The following is a 21,337-nucleotide window of genomic DNA, read 5'->3' on the forward strand; positions in this document are numbered from 1 at the left end:
GATATCAACTCAACTTTCGAGGGATGCAGATAAAAGCAGGTTGTAGGAACAACCCAACGATGCCTGGAAATGTTGTGAGCTTGGGTTATATTTTTGGGCAATTGAATAAATTTACATTTTGACCTTAAAAAACAGGATCAAGTGCAGCTGGAAGAGGAACAGGATGAGCCAAGCTCCACAATCCTCATTTTAATTCACCAGGATGCAGCAGCACACGGACTGGTTTTGTCCAGCTGTCAAAAATGGCACCTCTCTGCTTGTACAGAAAGGCCCATTAGAATCGAAAATGGAAGAGAAAACATTCCACGGCTCAAAGGAAAACTAAAACCCAAAAATATCGAGGAATACATTCCCCAGGTTTTGCTATTGAACAGCACTGAAAAGCTGGGCAAACGGGGGCTGCAAAGGGACGTCGGAGCAGGATGGAGACGCCGCCTTTTCCTTTGGGAACACGGCGTAACACGCGGATGGGGGCTCTGACTCATCCATCAATACATGTGTTTGCACACTTTTCCAAAAGCTTTTGGCCTGGAGCTACCCAATAGATGGAAATGCTGCGGAATTTTCCCCAGATGGCTCATTTTTGGTCCCGAATAAAAGGCATCGCTCTTCCAGTCGCCAGCTGGGGAGAGCCGGCCCCGCTGTGGGGTCACCCTGACTCCAGAGGATGGAACTCCCAAGGCAAACACAGTCCATGACCCCACCGGAGCGGGGAGCAAGGGATGAGGTGCCACAAATTCGGGGTGAAATCCTTTTGTTTTGGACAAAGAGGGAGCAGAGCACCTGCAGAGCCACCCCATCTGGGATCAGGGACTGGGAGGTGCCACTTTCAAGGGAAAAATTAGGGACATTAGGAGAAGATGATGCAATATTTCATCACTGATGGCTGTTGGAAGCGGTGCCATTCCATTGCTTTTGAAATGCTGCCAGGAGGAAAATTCAGCCTCACCTTGGGGAAACTTCTCCGGGAGAAAATAACCCAGGGTGGGATGAAAAGAGGGATAATATCCAGCTGAACACACGGTCTGAAGGTGAAGAAAATCACAGAATTCTCAGGAATAAATGTAATTCCCATGAGAACAGCTGCTCTGGGAGCAGTTGCAGCCTCTTTGCCTCCAGGCCAGCTGGGATTTTTTTGCCCACCCACACAGGGATTACACCGGGAGACTCAGTGCTGCATTCCCACTGGGAATGTGGGTGAGGGCAGGTTTTTGGGAATGCCTCGATACCCAGGAAGCTGTGGAGGTCTTGGATGGTTTGGGAGCCCTCAAATCCCAGTTTGCTCCCCAGAAAGCTGCTGGGAGCCTCCCAGTCTTCCAGTTCCTAAAGGGGCTTCAGTAGAGCTGGAGAGGGACTGGGGACAAGGGATGGAGGGACAGGACCCAGGGAATGGCTTCCCAGTGCCAGAGGGCAGGGCTGGATGGGATCTTGGGAAGGAATTGTTCCCTGGGAGGGTGGGGAGGGACTGGGATGGAATTCCCAGAGCAGCTGTGGCTGCCCCTGGATCCCTGGCAGTGTCCAAGGCCAGGTTGGACATTGGGGCTTGGAGCAGCCTGGGACAGTGGGAGGTGTCCCTGCCCAGGGCAGGGGTGGCACTGGATGGGCTTTAAAGTCCCTTCCCACCCAACCCCATTCCATGATTCCATGGCGCTTCCTGTCCCTGGACAAAACAAACCATTCCTGCCCGGAGCTCCACTTCTAGATAAGAATGACCTGCCTGGACACACTTCTGGATTTGCCCTGTTCTCCACACCACATGGAGAAGATCCCTTCCTTAGGGCAGGAAACTCAACCCAACGGCGCTGTCGGACCGGAGGAAAAACAACGGAAAAACCAAATTTTTAGAAGGAAGAAACGACTCTTTGGACAGAAAAAAACGACCCCAACCTGGTGATGATGGCGAGGTGGGGAGGGCTCATGCAGGCCCCCATGAAGAGCACCACGTTCTCGTGCCGGGTCTGCCGGTAGGCCATGACCTCCCTCTTGAAGGCCTTGAGCTGGTCCTCGTTGTCGCGCTCGATGTCGATGAGGCGAATGGCCACCTCCCCGTGCCAGCGCCCGTGGAACACCTGCCCGAAGCGGCCCTTCCCGATGAGCTCCCCGATCTCCAGCTGCTCGAAGGGGATGTCCCACTCCTGCAGGAAGATGCTGGTCTGGCTGGCCTTGCGCGGGAAGTTGCGCGCAGAGAGCAGCGAGAGGTTCATCTCCTCGAAGTCGTCCTCGGACTCCTGCACCTCCTCGGCGCCTTCCTCGTTCTGTGGTGGGCAAAGGGCATCGGGAACAATAAAACAGGGAGAAAACTGGGGGGAAAACCTCACTGATCCAACTGCTGCTCGCTCAGCCCCAGAGGAACCAGGAAGGCGCCTCCCAAAGCCAACGGAGCGGCCCCGTTCTACGCAAAGGCAGCGGAATCCCAGGTTTCCATAGAATCATGGAATCCTTTAGGTTGGAAAAGCCCTCTGAGATGGGCTCCAACCCCTCCCCAGCACTGCCAAGGCCACCACAGACCCATGTCCCCAAGTGCCACATCCACAGGGCTTCAAACCCCTCCAGGGATGGGGATTCCAGCACTGCCCTGCAGAGCCAATTATTTACCCCGGGGTTAAATTTAAGACTGTGACCCAGCAGAGATTTAGTTAATTTGCCTTAAAACAGTTTCATCCTCCCCTGGCTGAGCTGTGCTCTGTTCATTCCCATTATTCCCACCCTGGCACCCCCTGGTCAGCATTCCCAGACCCCCTGATGGTCCATTTATACTTCCTACAGGATTTTACCACACCCTTTAAAAGCCCCGTTCTCATCTTCCCCCTCCCCTCCCTTCCGCCACATTTTTAACGCATCCTAAAAAACCTCATTGAATTCCAAACTGGAAGCCCAGGAGGGTCCCTCTCCACAGGGTGGGGACACGGATGCCTGGCCTTTGATTTAATTATCAGCAGTTCCACTGCACAGATGGGAAACATCTCCATTTCCTAGGAAATGTGCCCCAAGGTACCCTTAAAACCAAGGCCCATTAAGCACAGGAGCCGTCTCACCTCCGAGGTGGGCTCCACTTCAATTTGAAGCAATGGGTTTCCTTCCAGGCTGTTAAAAGAATTCCAGAATTAACGCCACGGAAAAACACCGGGATTCGGGCAGCAGCCCCACTTCCCACCCCAGGAATAAAGGGATCAGGGAGGAGAAGGCGTCACTAACCCGGGGTAAGGGACAGATTTAACCCCCCCACAGACACTGGGGTACATCCTCGAGGTGTTTTTAGAGATTTCCAAGACTTTTTTCCCTACAACACCAGCCAAAGCAAAAGTGCAGAAGGAAAGAAAAGGAGTTTTTCAATCATTTTGGAGAAGTGCCAGGTTCCAGGATCCTCTCCCAAAGTAAAGAACCCAAATCTGGCTGGTTTTGCAGGTCTTTTCCTTCCCTGTTTACTCAGCACCTCCCACCCCTGGGTCCATGACCGGGGTCTCGCTGCTCCTGATAATTAACAGGGAATTAGGGAAGTTCTGACTGAGGGATCAGCTCGGGTTTCAAACATCATAGAAATATATTCTAAATTATGATTGTCAATAACATAAACCACAGCATCCCTTCCCAAGGGAATTCCACTCCCCAAACCACTCGGACATGGCGGTCCTGCGAGTCCTATCCCATTCCACAGCCACTAAAGACTATAAATCCCAGGATCCCATACAAAAGGAGTCAATCCTGGTATTTTGAGCAGTGTTGGAAGCCCAGGTGGCCGCAGAGCGCCTCCATGGATGGGTGGTTTGCAGGACCAGCCGGCTCCTCATCGCTATCCCAGGCACAAATTCCTGTCTTCCAAGGATCCGGAGATGTTTAACCCAGCCAAGTCCAGGATGTTTTCAGTGGGGGGAGCCAGAGGGAATCACAGATTTCGGACACTGAAAGCTGTTCCCCAAAAATCCTATACCTGACACCTTCCTTGAGGCAGGGGAGCCTCGACTGAAGCTTCGACTTCACCACTTTTCCATGAATTCCCAGGGGACGGTGGCTCCACCCATCGCTCTCCATCCACCAGAACCCCAGCGGAGCTTGGAGAGTGTGGATGAGCTGCCCATAAACTGAGGCCAGACCTCATCATCCCTTAAACCCCTGGCTTCCAAAATCCTCCAAAAACGGCCTTTAGGAAAAGGCTCAGGAAGAGGCCCAGCAGTGGAATGTCACTGCTGGAGCGGTGCAGGCACCAGGATGTCAGGGAATGATGGATTCGGGCCCAGCCTGCCAGGCAGGGATGGTTCTAGCGCTGATTAGATGCTGCTTTTCCCGACTTTCAGCCTAAAGTTTATTGGGCTTGAAAATACTGGAGGTGGCAAAGGTATCCTGCTTATAATTTAATTATAATTTAATTAATCCCCAGGGCTTGGGCTTTTTGGATTGAAATCCATTTTTTTTTCCAGTGGCAAAGAGCTGTGGGTTATAAACGAGGCCCCCACCCTCCCTCTCAACCTTCCAGAGCTCTGGGGTCTCACCAGGACCACCTGAGCTCCTAGCACCAGGGGAGCACCCATGGGTGCCTGGAGGGAAGTGGATGGGAAGGGGGAGTCACTCACATCGGGTTGGAGGTGACGGGGTGCAGGACGACCTGCGGGGCACGGGTCGGTGTCTCGGGCACCACATCTGGGGACGAGAGAGAGGAATCAGAGAGCTCTGGAGCACCCAAGGGAATTAAATCCCACCCCTCACCCCAGGTGGAATTCAGTGACACCCTGAGTAGGGCTGGGTGTCACTTAGGGCCACCCAGCCATGCAGAATCTTCATGGTCCTGCACCAATAGCCTGGGTTTGAGGAGAAATCCCACCCCTGCACAAATCCAGGGGTTTGGAGAGCTGGCCATGCACCCACCCCCACCAGGAGAAATCCCAGCATCCCACATCCAGGAAAAACCTCCCGAGAGCCTTACCTGGGAAAATGAACTGCTGCTTGTACTTGTAGTAATGGGAGGCTGGAAAAGAGGGAAAACGGGTTCAACACCAACCTGCAGAGCTGGAAAAGCTCCAACCTGTGCCCCGTTCTTCACCAGGAAACCTCAACTGCAGTTGTGTGAACCCCTCCTGTGCGATCCAACCTCTCCCATTTCCATATCCCCGTATGAAATCTTCCATATTCCAACCTGGCACGTAGAAAGGTTTGCCCAGGCCAAAAAATTAAGACTTCTGCTGGATTGTAATTTGATTTTTTTCCCCCATCTACTCTTCTACACCATTTGGAGAGCGTTGATGTCATCTATGAAGTCACTGGTGGGATTCGGACACTTTTTTTCCAGCTAAAGCCCGTGGCGGGTTTGAGTGTTGGCCCTCAACAGGAATTTGGGAACCTCTTGGTATCAGGGAGACACCAAGTGAGGGGGTTGGAACTGCTGCCCATTCAGGCCCAATTCCACCCTTTTGTCCCTTGCTTTGGAGCCATGTCCTTCCTGGAAGGAGTCCCGGGAGCCACTGCCCAAAGCCAGAGCTCAGAGAGGCTCTGGGTGGTGGGACCCTCCAGTGGCTCCCATCTCCAGCCCAAGGATTGATCCAACTGCCGTGGAGGCAGGCAGGTCATGGGTGTGAAGAACTCAGAGCTGCTGAGGCCACCGGAGGTTGGCACCAGCTCGAAAGCCACCTTCTTATCTCCAGGACCACCCCTCAGCTTCCCCTCTCCAGCTTGGAGACCCCAAAGTCCGACCTCAGCCCTGCAGCAGGACCTGAGCCAACATCAAAGGAGCCTGGAAGGTAATTCCGGCAGGAGAAGGTCACTGTGTCACAATTTCCAAGCTCAAATCCTAATCCCTGAGATGACCATCTCGATGGGATAAACCACGGAAAACTTCCCGGCTGGGAAGATGAAAGCAGGGTAAGTCCTGCTTTGGATCCCATTCTGCTCCTCACGGGAATAAAACCAGGAGCAAACACCCCCCAGAGCTGCCAGGGTCTGATCCTTCCCTGCCCCATCCCTGCCGGCTGGGAATGCGTTCCAAGTCCCCAAAAAGGGGTTAATTCTATGATTTCTGCTTTAAACCACAGGAAATAATGTCCCAAAAAGCCCTGGAGCGGTCTCTGCTCCGGAAGTGACCCATGATGGGGTCACCAAAGGCTGGGTCCCCCCCGAGCCAGGCAGGGTCCAGGGCTGACCCAGCAGGTGGATTGGGATGCCGAGGAATCGGGATACTTTGGCTTTGGAAGAACTCCTTGCACTGGGTCACCCCAGCACCGAACCCGTGCCGTGTCCTCCCTGAACCTGGATGGGTCACACCATTCCTGGGAACGCTCAGGGCTTCCCCCCAGCTTCTCCACTGTCTTCCTCACGCCACTCCGAGATCCTGCCTGAATCCCGGGCACTCCAAAGGGCTGCCACCGCTCCGGGCAGACAGTGGGGGGTTGATTTTTGGGGGGGTTTCCCAGCTTTTGGAAGTGTTTGTCATTGTGGTGATGGATTCTGCCAGGCAACTTCCTCCTTGTCTCCCTCCTCCTCCTCCTCTTCCTCTCTGGTTGAAGGCTTGTCAGGATGGAAGCACCACCACGGAGCACGGAGATGCCACCCGGTTCCTCTGGAGAAGCCGTCCTGATCCTCCTTCTGATCAGCCCAGCTCACTAATCCGGGGATTTTGGGGGTGCAGGAGAGACCCCAACCTTCCAGCTGGTCCAGCAAAGAGGTCATGGACCAAGCAGGGCCCCCAGGACAGCCAGGAGTGCTTCAGCATCCCAGAGATCTCCTCGCCTCTCGCCAGCTGTTTTTTGGGAGTGGCTGGACACGCTGCCAGGAGTGATTCTGAGCCATCCCCCTCCAGGAATGGACCTTTCCTGGAGCAGCAGGACATCCCAAAGCGAGGCAGACACGCTGGGACAGCCTTTGGTACATCCTCAGCTGGAGAGGAGCTTTTTGGGCCGTTTTCCGCAACCTCTGCGTCCTGCAGCCACTGGGACCTCCCTGCCTCTCCCACCATCCCTGAAGAGACGGAGCTCCAGGAGCAGATGGATCCCAGGTCCAGATTCCGTGGGACAAGCCACGGCAGACATTCCCAGAATCATCTGTTACCCAGCGCGTGCTGCCAACAAACCCGTTGGGGACCCATCACCCCAAAACCACGGTGGGGTCACCCCAATTTGCCCTCACAGAGGGGTAAGCCCCTGGTTTCAGTTTGCACCTGGGGTGAAATGCCATGGAAAATCCATGCCTGGAAAGGTTCTGCAGCCCCGGGAGCAGCAGAAGTTGTGCTGGCTCCAGCCTTGGAGGATTCCAAGAGTAGATGAAGCCTTGGGCTCTGACCCTTCTCCAAGCAGGAGATTTGACCCAAGCTGAATTATCCCAAACTCATCTTTTCTCCTCATTCCTACCTCCACCTTCTCCCCATCCCAGCATAAATCCAGGAAGGGGATTCAGTCAAATGGATCTTCACCCCAAGGACACCCCAAGACACGAGTCCCTCTCACGGGGCAGGTGGGACACGGGGACAGCAGTGGCAGTACCTGGCAGGTTGAACTGCTTCTGCTGGCGCGGGCACTGCGGGGACGGGTGCAGCGGGGACGGGGGGGTGGCGCTGGGTGGCAGCGGCGGGGCCGGTGAGGACGGCGTGGACGACGTGGTGGACGAGGGGTTGCTGCTGGAATCTGGCTGGTAGGGCACCGGAATGTGGTCCTGTGGGACACAGGGAAGGAGGGAATAGAGAGGAGCCGGTGAGGGCAGTGCTGGTCAATGCCACCACAGGTGACAAGTGGATCATCCCACCCATTTCTTCCAGAAGTCCCAGAAAACACCCAGCGCTTTTTCCAAAGCTGTTGGTGTTCCCCAAGGCCATTTCCCACCATATATTGGCTCCTTTTCTACTCTCACCCCCAGATGAGGGTCCCCAAATCTTTTGGCTCTGCAGAGCTGCGGCCACCAAGGCCAGAATTGGGGCCACAACCCTGGGGCTTGGTCCTTGGGGACAACAAGGTCCTGGCAGCTCCTGCTGAGCTCCTTGGAGCCAAACCCCAGGGCCTTGCAGGGAGCAGAGGGATCTGGAAGGAGCAGCCAACGCATCCCAAGAAATTCCTCACCGTTCCTTGACTCCTCCCAGTCAAGGCCAGCGATTTTGGGCCTGCACTGGGATGGGTGGGAAGGGACCACCAAGAGCCAACAGGCAGGAGAACCTGCTTGGATATCTTGGACCCAAAACGAAAAATCAAAGTCAAAACTCCCCCCCTTGCTGCCCAACCTGGAGTTGCTGAACAGGGTCTGAGCAGTGCCGAGCACTCCCATCCCCAGGGAATTTCCCTCCAAGGTTAAAATATCTGCACGAGCCTTCCCCAGCAGGTGATTTTGTCCTAATTAATTAACTCTTCAATGAGCTGGGCTTTCCAGGAAGCCCATATTGGTCATCATTCCGTGCTCAACAATCTCGGCCACGTAAATTCCTTTTTAAGCAACCAGCGAAGGTCACAACAAAAGGATTTCACGGCAGGGCTGGAATTAGAGGATCTTTAAAGTCCCTTCCAACCCAGGCCATTCCATGATTTTATCCAGGATATTTCTAAAGAAATGCTTTTAGAAACACCAAAATTAGAAGGGGGCCCCGCTGACATAAGAACATTTATAGGGGAAACTTCAACCTGAATGGGAGTGCTCAGGTCAAAAGCTTTCTGCACCACCTCATAGCAACAAAACCAGAGCAGATCCCTGCACCGAGGAATTCCTAAAGAGATTTGGGTTTAAAATCAATGTCTCCAGGTGCATCTTGGTGCCCAGACTTTTCCCAGAGCCAGGAGATGCTGAGGGCTGGAGGAGCTCAGCCAGGCTTTGGGAATTCAGGGTTTTGATGATCCATTCCCCACCACATCAGTGATATCCCTCTTCTTGAGCACTTCCAGCCTGCCAGCTCCACACCCTGCCCTTCCTCTGAGGAATTTTCCACTGGAGGCCAACAGGCTCTAAATTCCTTCAGAAGCAGCCCCGTGATGGGTTTACGGTATCAGTGCCGAGCAGGAGCGAGCCAGGTGCTCTGCCAGGTCTGGCTTGAGCAGCTTCGCCAGGGACAATCCAATTCCAGGCTCGTTTTATTTGCAACAGTAAATTTGTTATTTATGGAAGGCTCTGCCGGTAGCAGAGACCTCAAACCACCCCAGATTCAGCTTGGACCTGGAGGCTGAGAGGCCACAATGGAGCAGGACCGGGACAGCAGGACCCAGGCTGTTCTGGAAGTGCTGATCCCATTTTATTTTTAAAAGAAATGACCTTATTGGAACATCCTTCCATGTCCAGGGAAGGGAACGGAGCTGGGAAGGGGCTGGAGCCCCAGGAGCGGCTGAGGGAGCTGGGAAAGGGGCTCAGCCTGGAGCAAAGGAGGCTCAGGGGGGACCTTGTGGCTCTGCACAAGTCCCTGACAGGAGGGGGCAGCCGGGGGGGTCGGGCTCTGCTCGCAGGGAACAGGGACAGGAGGAGAGGGAACGGCCTCAGGCTGGGCTGGGGAGGGGCAGGGTGGATATTGGGAACATTTCTTCATGGAAAGGGTGGCCAGGCACTGGCACAGCTGTGCAGGGCATGGTGGAGTCATTTAACAGCCCTGTGGATGTGGCACTTGGGGACAGGGGTCAGTGGTGGCCCTGGCAGTGCTGGGGGAACAATTGAACTCAATTTTCTTTGAGGATCTTTTCCAGCCCAAACAATTCCACGATTCTCTGAAAAGCTGTGGATGTTTGGGTGCAGGGGGTCCTGTGCCAAGGTTCTCAGGGCTCACCTTGTTGAGTTTGTTGGTTTTGGGCAGCGTTTGGCTGACGTGCAGGTCCGAGTACCGGGGGGGCTTCCTCAGTGGGTTGTTGATGTCGCAGGGCACCGACTCTGTCCGGACTAACCTTGCTGGATTAAGAAGGGAGAGAGGGAAAAGGGGATGGAGAGGAGGGGGAGAGACACGGAGAGACATCAAAGCTCTGCGGTAGCGCCCGGGGTCACCCTGTGCTTGCAAACCGCTCTCCAAAGCGATTCCCGCGGCACTTCCAGCCTGGCATGGCAGCTGAACTTCGGGATCCACCTGCACCCCGGCCACAGCCAACCCCCCCCAAGGGCGTGAGGCTGCAGTTTGGGGGGTCCAGCAGCTGCCACGGCCCCTCCTTGAGCCGGGGCTCGGCCAGCACAATCCTGTTCCTTGCCGGAGCTTTTTGGGGTGGAGGGAAGGAGCCGGCTCAGAACGCTCTCAGCAGGGAGATTCTTTTTTTGGGGGGGAAGCCAGCCTGAAAGTTAGGGGGGGTAAGGAATGGTTTGACTCCAAAACAACGGATTTAAGAGCCGGGTCTGGGGGGTATTTTGCGGTCAGGAGGTATTTCAGTGACGCTGAGGCCACCCCAAAGCCATGCTGCTCCTAAAACACACAGCGGGCAGCTCCGGCTCTTGCAACATCACAGCCCTAAATCCCAATTCCTGCCCATCCCAGGAGCCCGCCTGCTCCCGGGACGGGACGGTGCCTTCCCTGCCTGCCAGGCAGGGTTTGCAGCAGCTCCGAGCCTGACGGGGGAGGGGGGGGGGGGTCTTCAGCCGCTTCCACCCAAATTTCCTGCAAGCGAGGGCGTGGGGGTGGAGTGGAAGCCGTAAAATTGTCCCCTCCGAGGTGCCACCAGCACAATCCTTTCTTTTCCCCGGGATTAAGCCAAGGAGCGGGTTTGGGGGGGGTATCTAACACAAAGGAACAGCTTCAAGAGCTCAAAATTCAAGGCAAAAGCGATTGGAAGCGTTTCCCTCAGGCCGTCGCGGTCCTCTGGCCAGCAAGGGAGCCAAAATCTGGAAGAAAAGAGGTGGGAAGCGCCGCCCCGTCGTCCTGCTGCACAGTTCTGCCTGTCTCTCTGTGGATTTTAGGCCGGGCTCTCCCGCAGGAGAGAGGGGTAAGGCAGCTCCAAAAGCACCACGAGCATCCGCAGGGCCACGGCCGCGTCCCCGGCGCGGGGACCCCGCATGCACCGGGAGGTTCGGGGTCCCACATCCGCCCTGAGCTCTCGACAGAAGCAAAAGGCTAAAACCTGGTTGGACTTACCCCGTGCGGTGGGGAATCTGAAAAGAAAAGGAGGCAGGGGGAGGGTGGGTGGAAGTGGTTTGCAATGCAAATCTGCCTCGCCCCGACCGGCTCGTCTCCCTACAAGCGGAAAAAACGGTGGGTAACATTTCCCCGGAGCGCCCAAGCGGTTCGGGAGCCTCCGTCCCGCCGGGGACCCCGCCAGGGTCCGGCTCCCGAATCGCCCGGGGGGCTCTTGAAAGCTTTACCCGCTGGCAACATCCCCGGAGGCACAGAGCGGGGGGACAGAGGGCCTTACCTCCGCGGTGGATGATCAGCAGGTGACACGGAGGGGCCTCTTTGGTGCATTTGTTGTGGCACTTGAGCCTGGCAGGGGACAGAGAGAAAGGAGTGACAAGGGGACAGGGATGAATGGAGACTTGATGGAGCGACAGGATAAAGGGGAATGCCTTCCCGCTGCCAGAGGGCAGGGATCGATGGGATTTGGGGAAGGAATTGTTCCCTGGGAGGGTGGCACAGCTTGAAGCTGGGGCTGCCCCTGGATCCCTGGCAGTGCCCAAGGCCAGGCTGGACACTGGGGCTTGGAGCAGCCTGGGACAGTGGGAGGTGTCCCTGCCCATGGCAGGGGTGGAACGGGATGAGCTTTAAGGTCCCTTCCACCCCTGGTCATTCTGTGACGGATCTCAGGGCTTTTCCCCCCTTTCCTCCCGGGAAAGTGACCGGATACGAGGCTTTGGTTGTTCACTCTGCCTGAGTGAACCCTGCCGGATCCCTGCTTCCCATAATTCCCAAGCAGCAGGCTCAGGGATAAGGAACAGCACGGGATGCACATCCTGGATAATCAGGAGGGGCTGGCTGGCAGGACACAGGGGCTGCACACCCTTGGAGAGCGCATCCATCCCAATGGAGTGGCACAGAAATTCCCAAACCTCGGGGCTCTGCCCAGCTCCCCCTTCCTTTGCCAGCTGGGGGGGGGGGGGGCAGCCAGGCTTGAGGACGCCCCAAATTGTCACTTCTGCCAGCGGTGGCTGCAATAAAAGGAGCAGAGGCCTGCGCTGGGGGGAAAAGGTTTACTGGAAGGTGGGACAGGATGAGCTTTAAGGCCCCTTCCAGCCCAAACCATTCTGTGATTCCATGAAACCCCCGTTCCCACCATCCTGCTGCTGGATGCTTAATTAAATTCAGGAGCAGTGGAGGGGGAGGAAGAGGCTCGCCTGGCCCCTGGTGTGTCCCTGTCACTGTGCCCTCCCCTCCTGGCTTTATTGAGGATATTTAGCCAAAAATAAAGAGAGGATTTACAGCCTCTGGATATTCTGCGGAGCTTTTCCCGGTTTGTGGAGCCAGGGCAGGAGTCTGGAGGGCTTCACCCCCGGGTCATGCATACAGGCATAGGCAGACTCCCAAATCCTTCCCATTCCTCCTTAATTAAGGATGGAAATGCATCCCCAGCTCAGTGCTCTGCCAGGCCGGCAGCAAGCCACGGGGGAAAAGGGAAAAAGGAGGAAAGGATTTATCAAAACAAGGGGAAATAATGGGGAAAAAAAAAAAAAAAAGGAACGGCAGCTTCAAGTCAATGAGCTGGGTAATGAAAATTCAGGAGCTGCCCATGTTAGCTTTTATTACAAAGCTGTTCCTAGAGGGAAAGGCAGGAATTAATTTGGAATTTGAGGCTTGGGGGGTTTGGGGTCCAGTTGTTTGTTTTACCTGCCGGTTCCCCTCTGCTTTGTGGGGAAAGCAGCGCCGGGGCAAGGCTGGAACAAACCTAAATGCCTTGCGTCCACTCCCAAATTCTGGCTGCCAGGAAATGGACTTGGTCTTTTCTGTGGGATTACAGGGAGCAGGACTGGCACAGCCAGAGCCGCAGCGTCCCTGCTCCTGGTCAGGAACCAGGCACAACATCCCATCTCTTCCCATCTCCCTCACGGAGAGCTCGCAGGAAAAGCCTCCAGCTCCTCGAGCACGACTACAATGGGAATCACCCCTTTAAAATCCCTGGGTTTGATGCCATCCCTTCCAGAAAAGCCTCACCAGCTGTGCAAGTAACCGAGCGCAGCTCGGCAGGTTTAAATCCCAATTTACCAACTCATCAGCGCTTAATCAGCGGCAGCAGCGCTCGTTAGCGCTCGGTTACCCGCGGACAATCGCACATTCCCAGCTGCCAGCCCTAGGAAAGGTAATCCCGGCTCCGGCAGCAGCTTCCCCCGGTGCCGCTGGCTGCACGGTTCTGTCCGAGGCTGGGCTGGGGCAGATTTGGAGCAGCTGAAGCAGCCCCAGCCTCCGCCTCGCTATTTTCCCGGTCCTGTCCCGTTTTACCCCTCTCCTTCGCACCGTGGATTCACCGGGCTGGGCTGGGTGGGCTCCGCAGGGCCACGACAAGAGGTGCCACAGAGGTGCCCAAAACTTGGCAGAAATAGAGGCTGCAGCCCAAAACTGTGGGCAAAACCCACTCGATGCCCAGAGCTATCCCTGCCTGGTCCAGCACATGCACCCCCCATGTCCTGCAGACAATTCCACAGGGAATCTCCATAACGTGGGGAGCTAAAGCCAGGCTTAGGGAAGGGGGGACTGTCAGGATCTGACTCAGAGCTCTGGAGCGAGCAGAGCCGAGGTCTGGCGGGCACATCCTCCCCGAGGACCCTGATCCCAGCCCAGACCCAACCCCGGCCGTGCTTTGGGGTGTTATTCACCCAATCCCACGTCTCATTAAAGCTTCCTGGGAGGATGAGCTGGCGAGAGCCTGGTTGGGCTCTCCGCGCCCGAATCCCTGCTCGGTTCCACCACCAGAACCCCGATTATCCCCTCACAGCTTTAAGGAGGGACACAAACAGCTCCGGCACGGCGCCGTACTTGCAGTTTTTGCACTTTAAGCCGAACAACATTCCCTTCCCGCAGACGGTGCAGGTCTGAGACATCCAGTACTTGGTGGAAAACCTGTGGAGAGAAACATGGGGAGAGTGGGCGGGGAGAGCTGAAGCCTCGCTTATCTCCCGAGCCCGGCTTTATCCTCTCCCTGCTGCCCTCAAACCGCGCTGCAGGTGTTGAGGAATTTTTCTAGGGATGCCAAAACACCAACCTGAGCCCCGCTTTGGGTGTGGAGAGTTGTTCCAAAGGGAATCCGGTCCCAACTCGCTGTGATTCCCCGGCCTTGCCCATCCCAGGCACCCCCCAAAAACCCCTCCCTGCCCTGGGCACCGGCGTTCCCAGCCCCTTGGGAAGCAGCTTCCCATCAAACAGCAGCGCTGAGACTCTTCCCAGTGCTTTTCCCTCTTCAGGGAGATATGGAAGGGCGATAATCCAGACATGGGGAATTTGCTGAAGGTCACGGATAAGACACAGCTTTTATTGATAGCGACTCGAGCCTTATCTCAACCAGATCTGAACTGAAATGGAATTGAAATGGGCTTGGAGGACAGCGCAGCCCAGAAAGAGTGGGAATGTCCCCAATCTCCGTGTCCTGGAGCAGAGATGGAAAGGGGGATGCTCATCCCTCATCCCCCAGCCTGGCGCGGCAGTGGGGTGGGCGTACCTGTGTTTTATGGAGTTTCCTAAATCCCGACGAGGGATCTGCGGGGACCAGCGAGGCACTGACAGCGTATCTGCAGGGAGAGACCGGGAAAACCAGCACTGGTAACAAAATGGAGAGCTGGGATTCGAGTTTTTTGGGAAGGGGAGCAAAGGATGCGGACAAAAAACAAATTATGGGATTTTCCTGCTCTTTCCCCTTGGAATGCCTCACTGAGCTCCCTGTCTGGAAAGCAGGAGACCCCTGGGCTTTGTGGGTGTGTGGGAATAGGGGTCTCCTGTCCCAGATCCCATCACCCAGTTTGGAGGAGGGAGAGGATGCATCCCTGTGCAGGCAGGGCAGGATTGCGAAACCTTTGGAATGGCATCACGATGTCCAAACAGGAAAGGGAAAATAAAGCTGGAACGGCCTCATCATCAGTTTTTAATAAGACATCGCGGCTTGAGGTGGCAGCTGGGGAAAAGCTGAGTGCCGGGCACTCCAAAGGTGATTCCACTCGCATTCCAAGGGGAGAACAGAGCTAAAAGCAGGCCCAGTGCTCTCCTTCCAAGGGAAAAGGAAGGAGAAGGCTAAGGAAAAAGCGGGAAGTTCATTGGCACCGCTGGAGCAGGAGGGTGATCAGGAGCGTGGCCGTGCTTGGATTCCACATCCTCCTTCAGCCTCAGCAAGGGTGGAAAAGCTGCTCCTCCTCCTCCTGCTGCTCCTCTTCCTGCTCCTCCCGGCCACGGGAAAGGTCCTGCCCCGCAGGATGCTCAGCCCCGGGAGCGGATCCGTGCCGGGATCCTAAGGCTGGATTTCCACTCAGGGATTCGAGAGGTTTCCCAGGCACCAGCGGCGGCTCCCGGCTGTTTGCTCAGAGTGCCGGCAAATCCCTGGCTAAACAGGCGCTGGATATTATCCCTGGGAGCGGGGAGAGCTGTTGTTTGCTTTAATATCCCATTTTAATATCGCGGCAGGCACGCGGCTCTAATTGCGCTCGCCGGCTGAAGGTTACATTTACATCCCGCTCCCCGGGATAGAAATCCTGGGAGCATCCCAAGCTGATCCGGCTCCAGCACCTCCGGCCAGCGGCGGCTCCGGATCCTTCTCCCCCTCTGGTCATTCCACAGGCAGAGGCGGCAATTGAGATGTCAGGACCACGGGATCGTGGAATGGGTTGGGATGGAAGGGACCTTAAAATCATCCCATCCCACGGCTAGGGGACACCTTCCACTGTCCCAGGCTGCTCCAAGCCCTGGCCAGCCTGGCCTTGGACACTGCCAGGGATCCAGGGGCAGCCACAGCTGCTCTGGGAATTCCATCCCAGCCCCTCCCCACCCTCCCAGGGAACAATTCCTTCCCAATATCCCATCCATTCCTGCCCTCTGGCAATGGGAAGCCATTCCCTGTGTCCTGACTTTATCCACCCGTGTAAAAAGTCGCTATCCCTAATTTTTACAAGCTCCCTTCAAAGCCAAGGAGGGAAATTCACCTCCCCAGCGCCACATTGCCAATATTTTTGGTATTTTCTCACCAGCCTTTGCGACAACCCAGCATCCCTCCACTACCTCCGCATCCACCACCTCCCAGGGGTGGGAATTTGGCCCACAAATCCCAGAGGTGATGCTCTAACGAGTGACCCCTCCATGCGCGGCCTCATCCCTCCCCAAACGTCCTTCCCCCCTCACTAAATCTCTAAACCAGATCTCAGTTGTCATCATCGCCCCTCCCTGAAGAGCCGAACAGCCGGGCGAGAGCAGCTCCTCTCCCAGAATCAAATCACAACCTCCGCGTTATCAGCCACAATTTATTCCCGCTAACTTTCGGCTGGCCTCAATTAAATCCTGCCAGCCCGGCGAGGGGGAGAGGGGATGGAGGCAACGGCGGCCGCTGAGCCTTTTAATTACTTTCTAAATGTGCTCGCTGCAAAAATGTATTGAAGTGTAGCGGGGATTTTGACCTCGTAACATAAATGAGCCCGACGTGACTCGCAGCTAATTACCTTCATTAGCGGCAGCGAGCCACGGAGGATCGCGGCGTTTAACAATAGAGCCGCTGTTGGCAGGAGGGAAAAGCAGCGGAGCGGGGCAGGAGAGCAGGGAAAGGCACCAGGGATCAGCCCCGAGGGTTTGGGGCGCTCTGGAGTTAATTGGGGATTCTCCCCTTTACCCGGATTCCCACCCGGAGGAAAAGCTCGGGGGGGATGCCCGGGGGAAAGGTGGAGGTGCAGCAGCCTCCCCCCAGCACCGCAGGAATATTCTCCCTGAAACCCCCTCAAATTGCCACAATTAGCGTTAATTACAAGGGGGAAAGAAACCCGTGAGCGCGTCTTGTTTCAGGGTGGGGGGGTTTGGCTTTGTTGTGGGGACCCCGTGATGGAGAAGTGGCAGCGGGATCGGATCCTCACAAGCTTCGGAGCGTGACAGCGGCTGCCTCTGCCTCATCCTCCCTCTCTCCCTGTTCCCTCCCCCCTCCGCCCGCTGCAGCTCCCCGGAGCTGCCCCCGCCCCATTGATGTCTCCCGACTCCCGCTGCCCCCGTGCCAGTCGTCACTGAAACCTTGATCACCAGCAGCCTCCTGCCTGCCTCGAAAATCCCAACTCTCCCAGCCATAATTCCCCTGGCGTAATTCCCCCCTCTCTCCCGCTCCGAGCTGACGTTTCGTGGGCACGAGCGGAATTCCGCAGGGAAGAGCGCGGCTGGCACCCCCTGAGCAGCCCCATGGAGACTTCCCCCGGTCAGCCACCCCATTCCTGCCTCCCGAGGGGTTCCCAAAAGCCAAACCCCGCTCCCCGACGCGGTGGCGCTGCCAGGGAATGCCACCCTCCATCCAACACCGCCGTGTTTGCCTTCGCCGCTCCGGCAAAGGTCAGGGCTCCCGCTCCGCGCGGCACAGCTCATCCCAAAATCAACAGCCGCGCTTGATGGGATCAGCTGTGCCAGGAGGAGAGCCGGGAAAGGGGGAACCAACCGGGCAGAGGGTGACAGCCACCTCCGGCGTGTCCCTGACAGGCGACACGGCAGCAGAGCGCTGCCACCCCGCTCGCCGGCGCTGACGGGCAGCTGTGACAGCCAGCGCCGCTCCCTGAGTGGCACCCGCGCGCCTCGGAGGGGACGGCGACGGCGGGGCCACCTTGGCCGTGACGCCCTCGCTGCCCCCGCTGCCACCCCGGCAGCTCCGCGGTGAATTCCTGGGCATGTCCTGCATGGAGAAAAGCACCTGGAGCTTCCCTACTTCGTTATTTTGGGGTCGCACCCTCCTTGGGGTGGGCGGTGATGGCCTCAGCGAGCCCCAAACCCTCACCAAGGACACCTGGAGCATCTTCCAGGGGTGGCGGCGGTGCCAAACCACATGGATGGGGACTGTTTCATCCCAATTCCCCCTTCCTCGTCTCCTGGCCCCTTTCTGGATGCCGGGGAATTGGTGTGAGCACGTTATCCATCACGGAGACAGCCTGATGAACAAACCCCCCTTCTCCTACTACAGCAAACAGCGTCGGGAGGTGTTCACATTATGAATGGGACGGATAAAATCGATGGAAGTGGCTCGGGAAAGAATCCCGGGATGAGTCACTGCAAAGCCAAGAAATGGCCAGGAGACTTTGCAGTTATCCCAGACACCCCAGGCTGTCACCAAAATGCTCCCAGGATGGGGGAGCCCCATGGAGAGATAAAGGGGAGACCCTGGGGTGGAGCCTCTTTCCAGAAGAGTTCAACAACAAAAGATACCCAGCATCGGGAATATCTCCACCGCTGGGCAAAATTCCCAGTCTAGAGGCAAATCATAATATCCATGGAATGGTTTGGGTAGGAAGGGACCTTAAAGCTCATCCCATCCCACCCCTGCCACGGGCAGGGACACCTTCCAGGGTCTCCGGCTGCTCCAAGCCCCAATGTCCAGCCTGGCCTTCCAGGACACTTCCAGGGATCCAGGCTTCCCTGGGAAACCTGTGGCAATTCCAGGGACACTGTCCCAGTGTGTCCCCACCATCCTGAGTTTACTTCCCACGTGGTCCCAGCTGGGAGCTGAGCACCCCAGGGAGATGCTCTGCGGCAAAGTCCCTTCATGAGACACCTCTGGCCTTGCTCGTGCTGCTTTTAGGGCCGAAATAGGATGGGAGAGATCCCAGAGCAGCTGCTCCAGCAGCTTTCCCTTCCCATGTAAATCCATGCAGGATTCAAGCTGCAAAGGGCATCACTGCTGCCTCCGTTAGTGCACGTGGCAAATACTCCACACGGAATTTGGTGTGGTGGGAAGTGTCCCTGTCCCTGCAGGAGGTGGAATGGGATGGTCCTTAAGGTCCCTTCCAACCCTGTGGATCACAGCCAGGTCCAGTGGGTGGAAGGATGATCCAGGATAGATCCAGCAGGATGAAAGCGAACCTGAGCCGGAGTAGAGGGGATCATCCAAAGCAGGAGCTGTTCCCAGAGCCCCTCTCCAGTAAGGAAAGAGTCCAAAGGGACTCTAATCAGGGCAGTTCCCCTTTGCAGGGTGACAATCCCATTTATCCAGCTCAAATGTTACCTTCAGCTGGCTTAGAGCCTCACATCGGGATTTCCTCCCCCCTACAATTCCCAGCCTTGCAGGCTCAATTAGGCTTATCCAGACAAAGCTGTGCCCTCCGACTCCACTGCCGGGGTGGGAAACCCTCGGCAGCCTGGCTGCCAGCTGTGGCCAGATGTGGCTGCTGGGAGCTGCCAGCTGTGCTGCCAACACAGCTGGGGAGTGCTCCTGTGCAGGGCGGGCCCAGGGAGGAGAGAACCACTTCTTGGGTGGGCCCCAAGAGAGGAGGTTCCTTGGGGGAGTCCCCTCCTGGAGGTGGTTGGGGCTGGGACAGCGTTAGGGAGAAGTGTTCCCCCACAAAGCCACCCCTGGCACTGGGAATGGGGTGACCACGGAGAGGGGGCACGGTCTGGGTGGCACTGGCTGCTTCCCCGCGTCACCTTCAACACCAGCATCGTGTCCTTGGGGCTTTCCAGCAGAAAAGCTGGGTTTAGGGCTCTGGGATTCCCACCCTGATCCACTGGACATGATCCTGGATCCCTGTCCACCAAACCTACCTGAGGTCAGCCCTCCAGGGGCTCTTTCACAGACGCTTCAGGGGCTGGGGGGGCTCAAGGAGCTCTGGTGGCATCTCAGCACTTGTCACTTGGCCATCCCTGGCTGGGATCCCACTCATGCTCCCACCATGAACTGCAAACTCCTTGCTCACCAAGCCGAGAGGGAGAGGCAGGAGCGGGATTCAGGAGATTCCCCCAGGGACACGGCCAGAGCAGCAGTGCCGTGGGTGGGGTGGAGCTGTCACACAGGACTGGGCTGAGGGCCCCGGCAGGGAGGGAGGGGACATCCCTGGAGACCCCATTAAACCAGGGGTTCTACAACTTCCTCCAGAGGAGCAGCTCCGATCTCTGCTCCCTGGGACAGGCAACAGCTGGAGCTGTGTCAGGAGGTTTAGGTGGACATCAGGGAAAGGTTCTTCCCCCAGAGGGTGCTGGGCACTGCCCAGGCTCCCCAGGGAATGGGCACGGCCCGGAGGCTGCCAGAGCTCCAGGAGCGTTTGGACAGCGCTGCCAGGGATGCCCAGGGTGGGATTTGGGGTGTCTGGGCAGGGCCGGGAGCTGGGCTGGATGATCCCTGTGGGTCCCTTCCAGCTCAGGATATTCCATGATCCTGTGTTCCCCCCAGCCTGGTTTGTGCTGCTGGAGAAAGAGGCTCCTTCTGCAGCTCCCAGCCCTCGTGCTCTGTGCAAATCCCTTCCCATCAGGACAAAGGGATGTTAAAAATCAGAGGGAAGCATCCAAACCTGCTCCCAACCTGGGTCAGGGATGACTCGGATGGGCACGTGCTCCTGCCAGGAGCAGCAAGTTTGGGGAAAAGAAATCCTGGAGAGACGGCCAGGGAGGGACGGGGCCTCGCTGGGCTCCCCTCACCCATCTCCAGCTGACAACGACAACATTTTTTTGTGTTTCTGTGCTTAGGGAAGTAATTCCACGGCAATCCAGAGCATCTGAGTGCTGCTGTGCTGCTCCCACAGGGGGAACAGGGAAGAGGGATTTTTACAAAATCCCACGGGGATGGGATATAGTGGAGAGCTCGGCTGTTGAACCACCACAAGGATGGGGACAGGGAATCCTTGGGATGCAGGGAGGGCTTGGAGCAACCTGCTCCACTGGGAGGTGTCCCTGCCCATGGAAGTGCTCCCTTCCAGCCCAAATCATTCCACGATTTTGCTCCCTACAAATGTCTGCCCTGCTTGGCATAACTCCCACACGGATGTTGATCCTGCAAGGACCAAACAGCTCCGCTGATGCCGAAACCTCCCGGCAGGGATCAACCAGCTGGGGAAACCCAGCTCCCATCCAGCTTGGAAAACATTCCCAGCAGCCAGGGAAGACGGAGGGAAATGAGAGGAGACACCTCTCCAGCAGCGTTAGCCACTTGCCAGCCCATCACTTCCCATCGCATCCCGCTCCGGCAGTGCCACGTTCCATCAGGATGTCACACCGCGGGATGTAATCAACACTGAGGCGTGAGGAAAACTAATCCGAGGAGACACGGCTGGGGGTGGCTGGGAATGGGGTTTGGGCTGTGGTTTCTGCTCTGCTGGTCCAGGCTGGGAGCTGAGCTCAGGCAATTCCCATGGGGGAAACAGCAAGGCAAAAAATCCCCCTCGCCCCGGGCAAATCCGGAGTCGGGTGTTGGATATCTCTGGGAATATCAGCATCATCTGCCTGCAGGGCTCCTGCCAGGTGCCACTGTCCCCAAAGCCAAGGGGAGAGGGGGAAAATCCAGCAGGAACGGCTGGATGAGTCCTCAGTGATCCCAAACTGCAGGGGAAGGGAAGGGAAGGGAAGGGAAGGGAA

At 56.8% G+C, this 21,337-nt stretch overlaps 1 protein-coding gene across 3 annotated transcripts in view; it reads right to left on the reverse strand.

Moving 5' to 3' along the window:
- KSR2 (kinase suppressor of ras 2) overlaps positions 1 to 21,337 on the reverse strand; it is a 63,154-nt gene that overhangs the window by 24,154 nt on the left and 17,663 nt on the right. For 2 of the 3 annotated variants that reach the window (XM_042023022.1, XM_042023030.1), the window contains exons 5-14: positions 14,499 to 14,568; positions 13,820 to 13,903; positions 11,271 to 11,338; positions 10,994 to 11,092; positions 9,710 to 9,828; positions 7,464 to 7,632; positions 4,919 to 4,960; positions 4,569 to 4,635; positions 3,036 to 3,084; positions 1,888 to 2,255 (exon numbers count right to left, since the gene is read on the reverse strand). In XM_042023022.1, coding sequence (XP_041878956.1) covers positions 1,888 to 2,255; positions 3,036 to 3,084; positions 4,569 to 4,635; positions 4,919 to 4,960; positions 7,464 to 7,632; positions 9,710 to 9,828; positions 10,994 to 11,092; positions 11,271 to 11,338; positions 13,820 to 13,903; positions 14,499 to 14,568 — 1,135 coding nt within the window. The remainder of the gene's footprint in view (positions 1 to 1,887; positions 2,256 to 3,035; positions 3,085 to 4,568; positions 4,636 to 4,918; positions 4,961 to 7,463; positions 7,633 to 9,709; positions 9,829 to 10,993; positions 11,093 to 11,270; positions 11,339 to 13,819; positions 13,904 to 14,498; positions 14,569 to 21,337) is intronic. The other variant, XM_042023014.1, reaches the window with a different exon arrangement.

This window comes from Corvus kubaryi, unplaced genomic scaffold (genome assembly GCF_017639235.1).
Source record: "Corvus kubaryi isolate FWS band 111438036 unplaced genomic scaffold, C.kubaryi_AGA036_p1.0 127, whole genome shotgun sequence".
Taxonomy (NCBI): domain Eukaryota; kingdom Metazoa; phylum Chordata; class Aves; order Passeriformes; family Corvidae; genus Corvus; species Corvus kubaryi.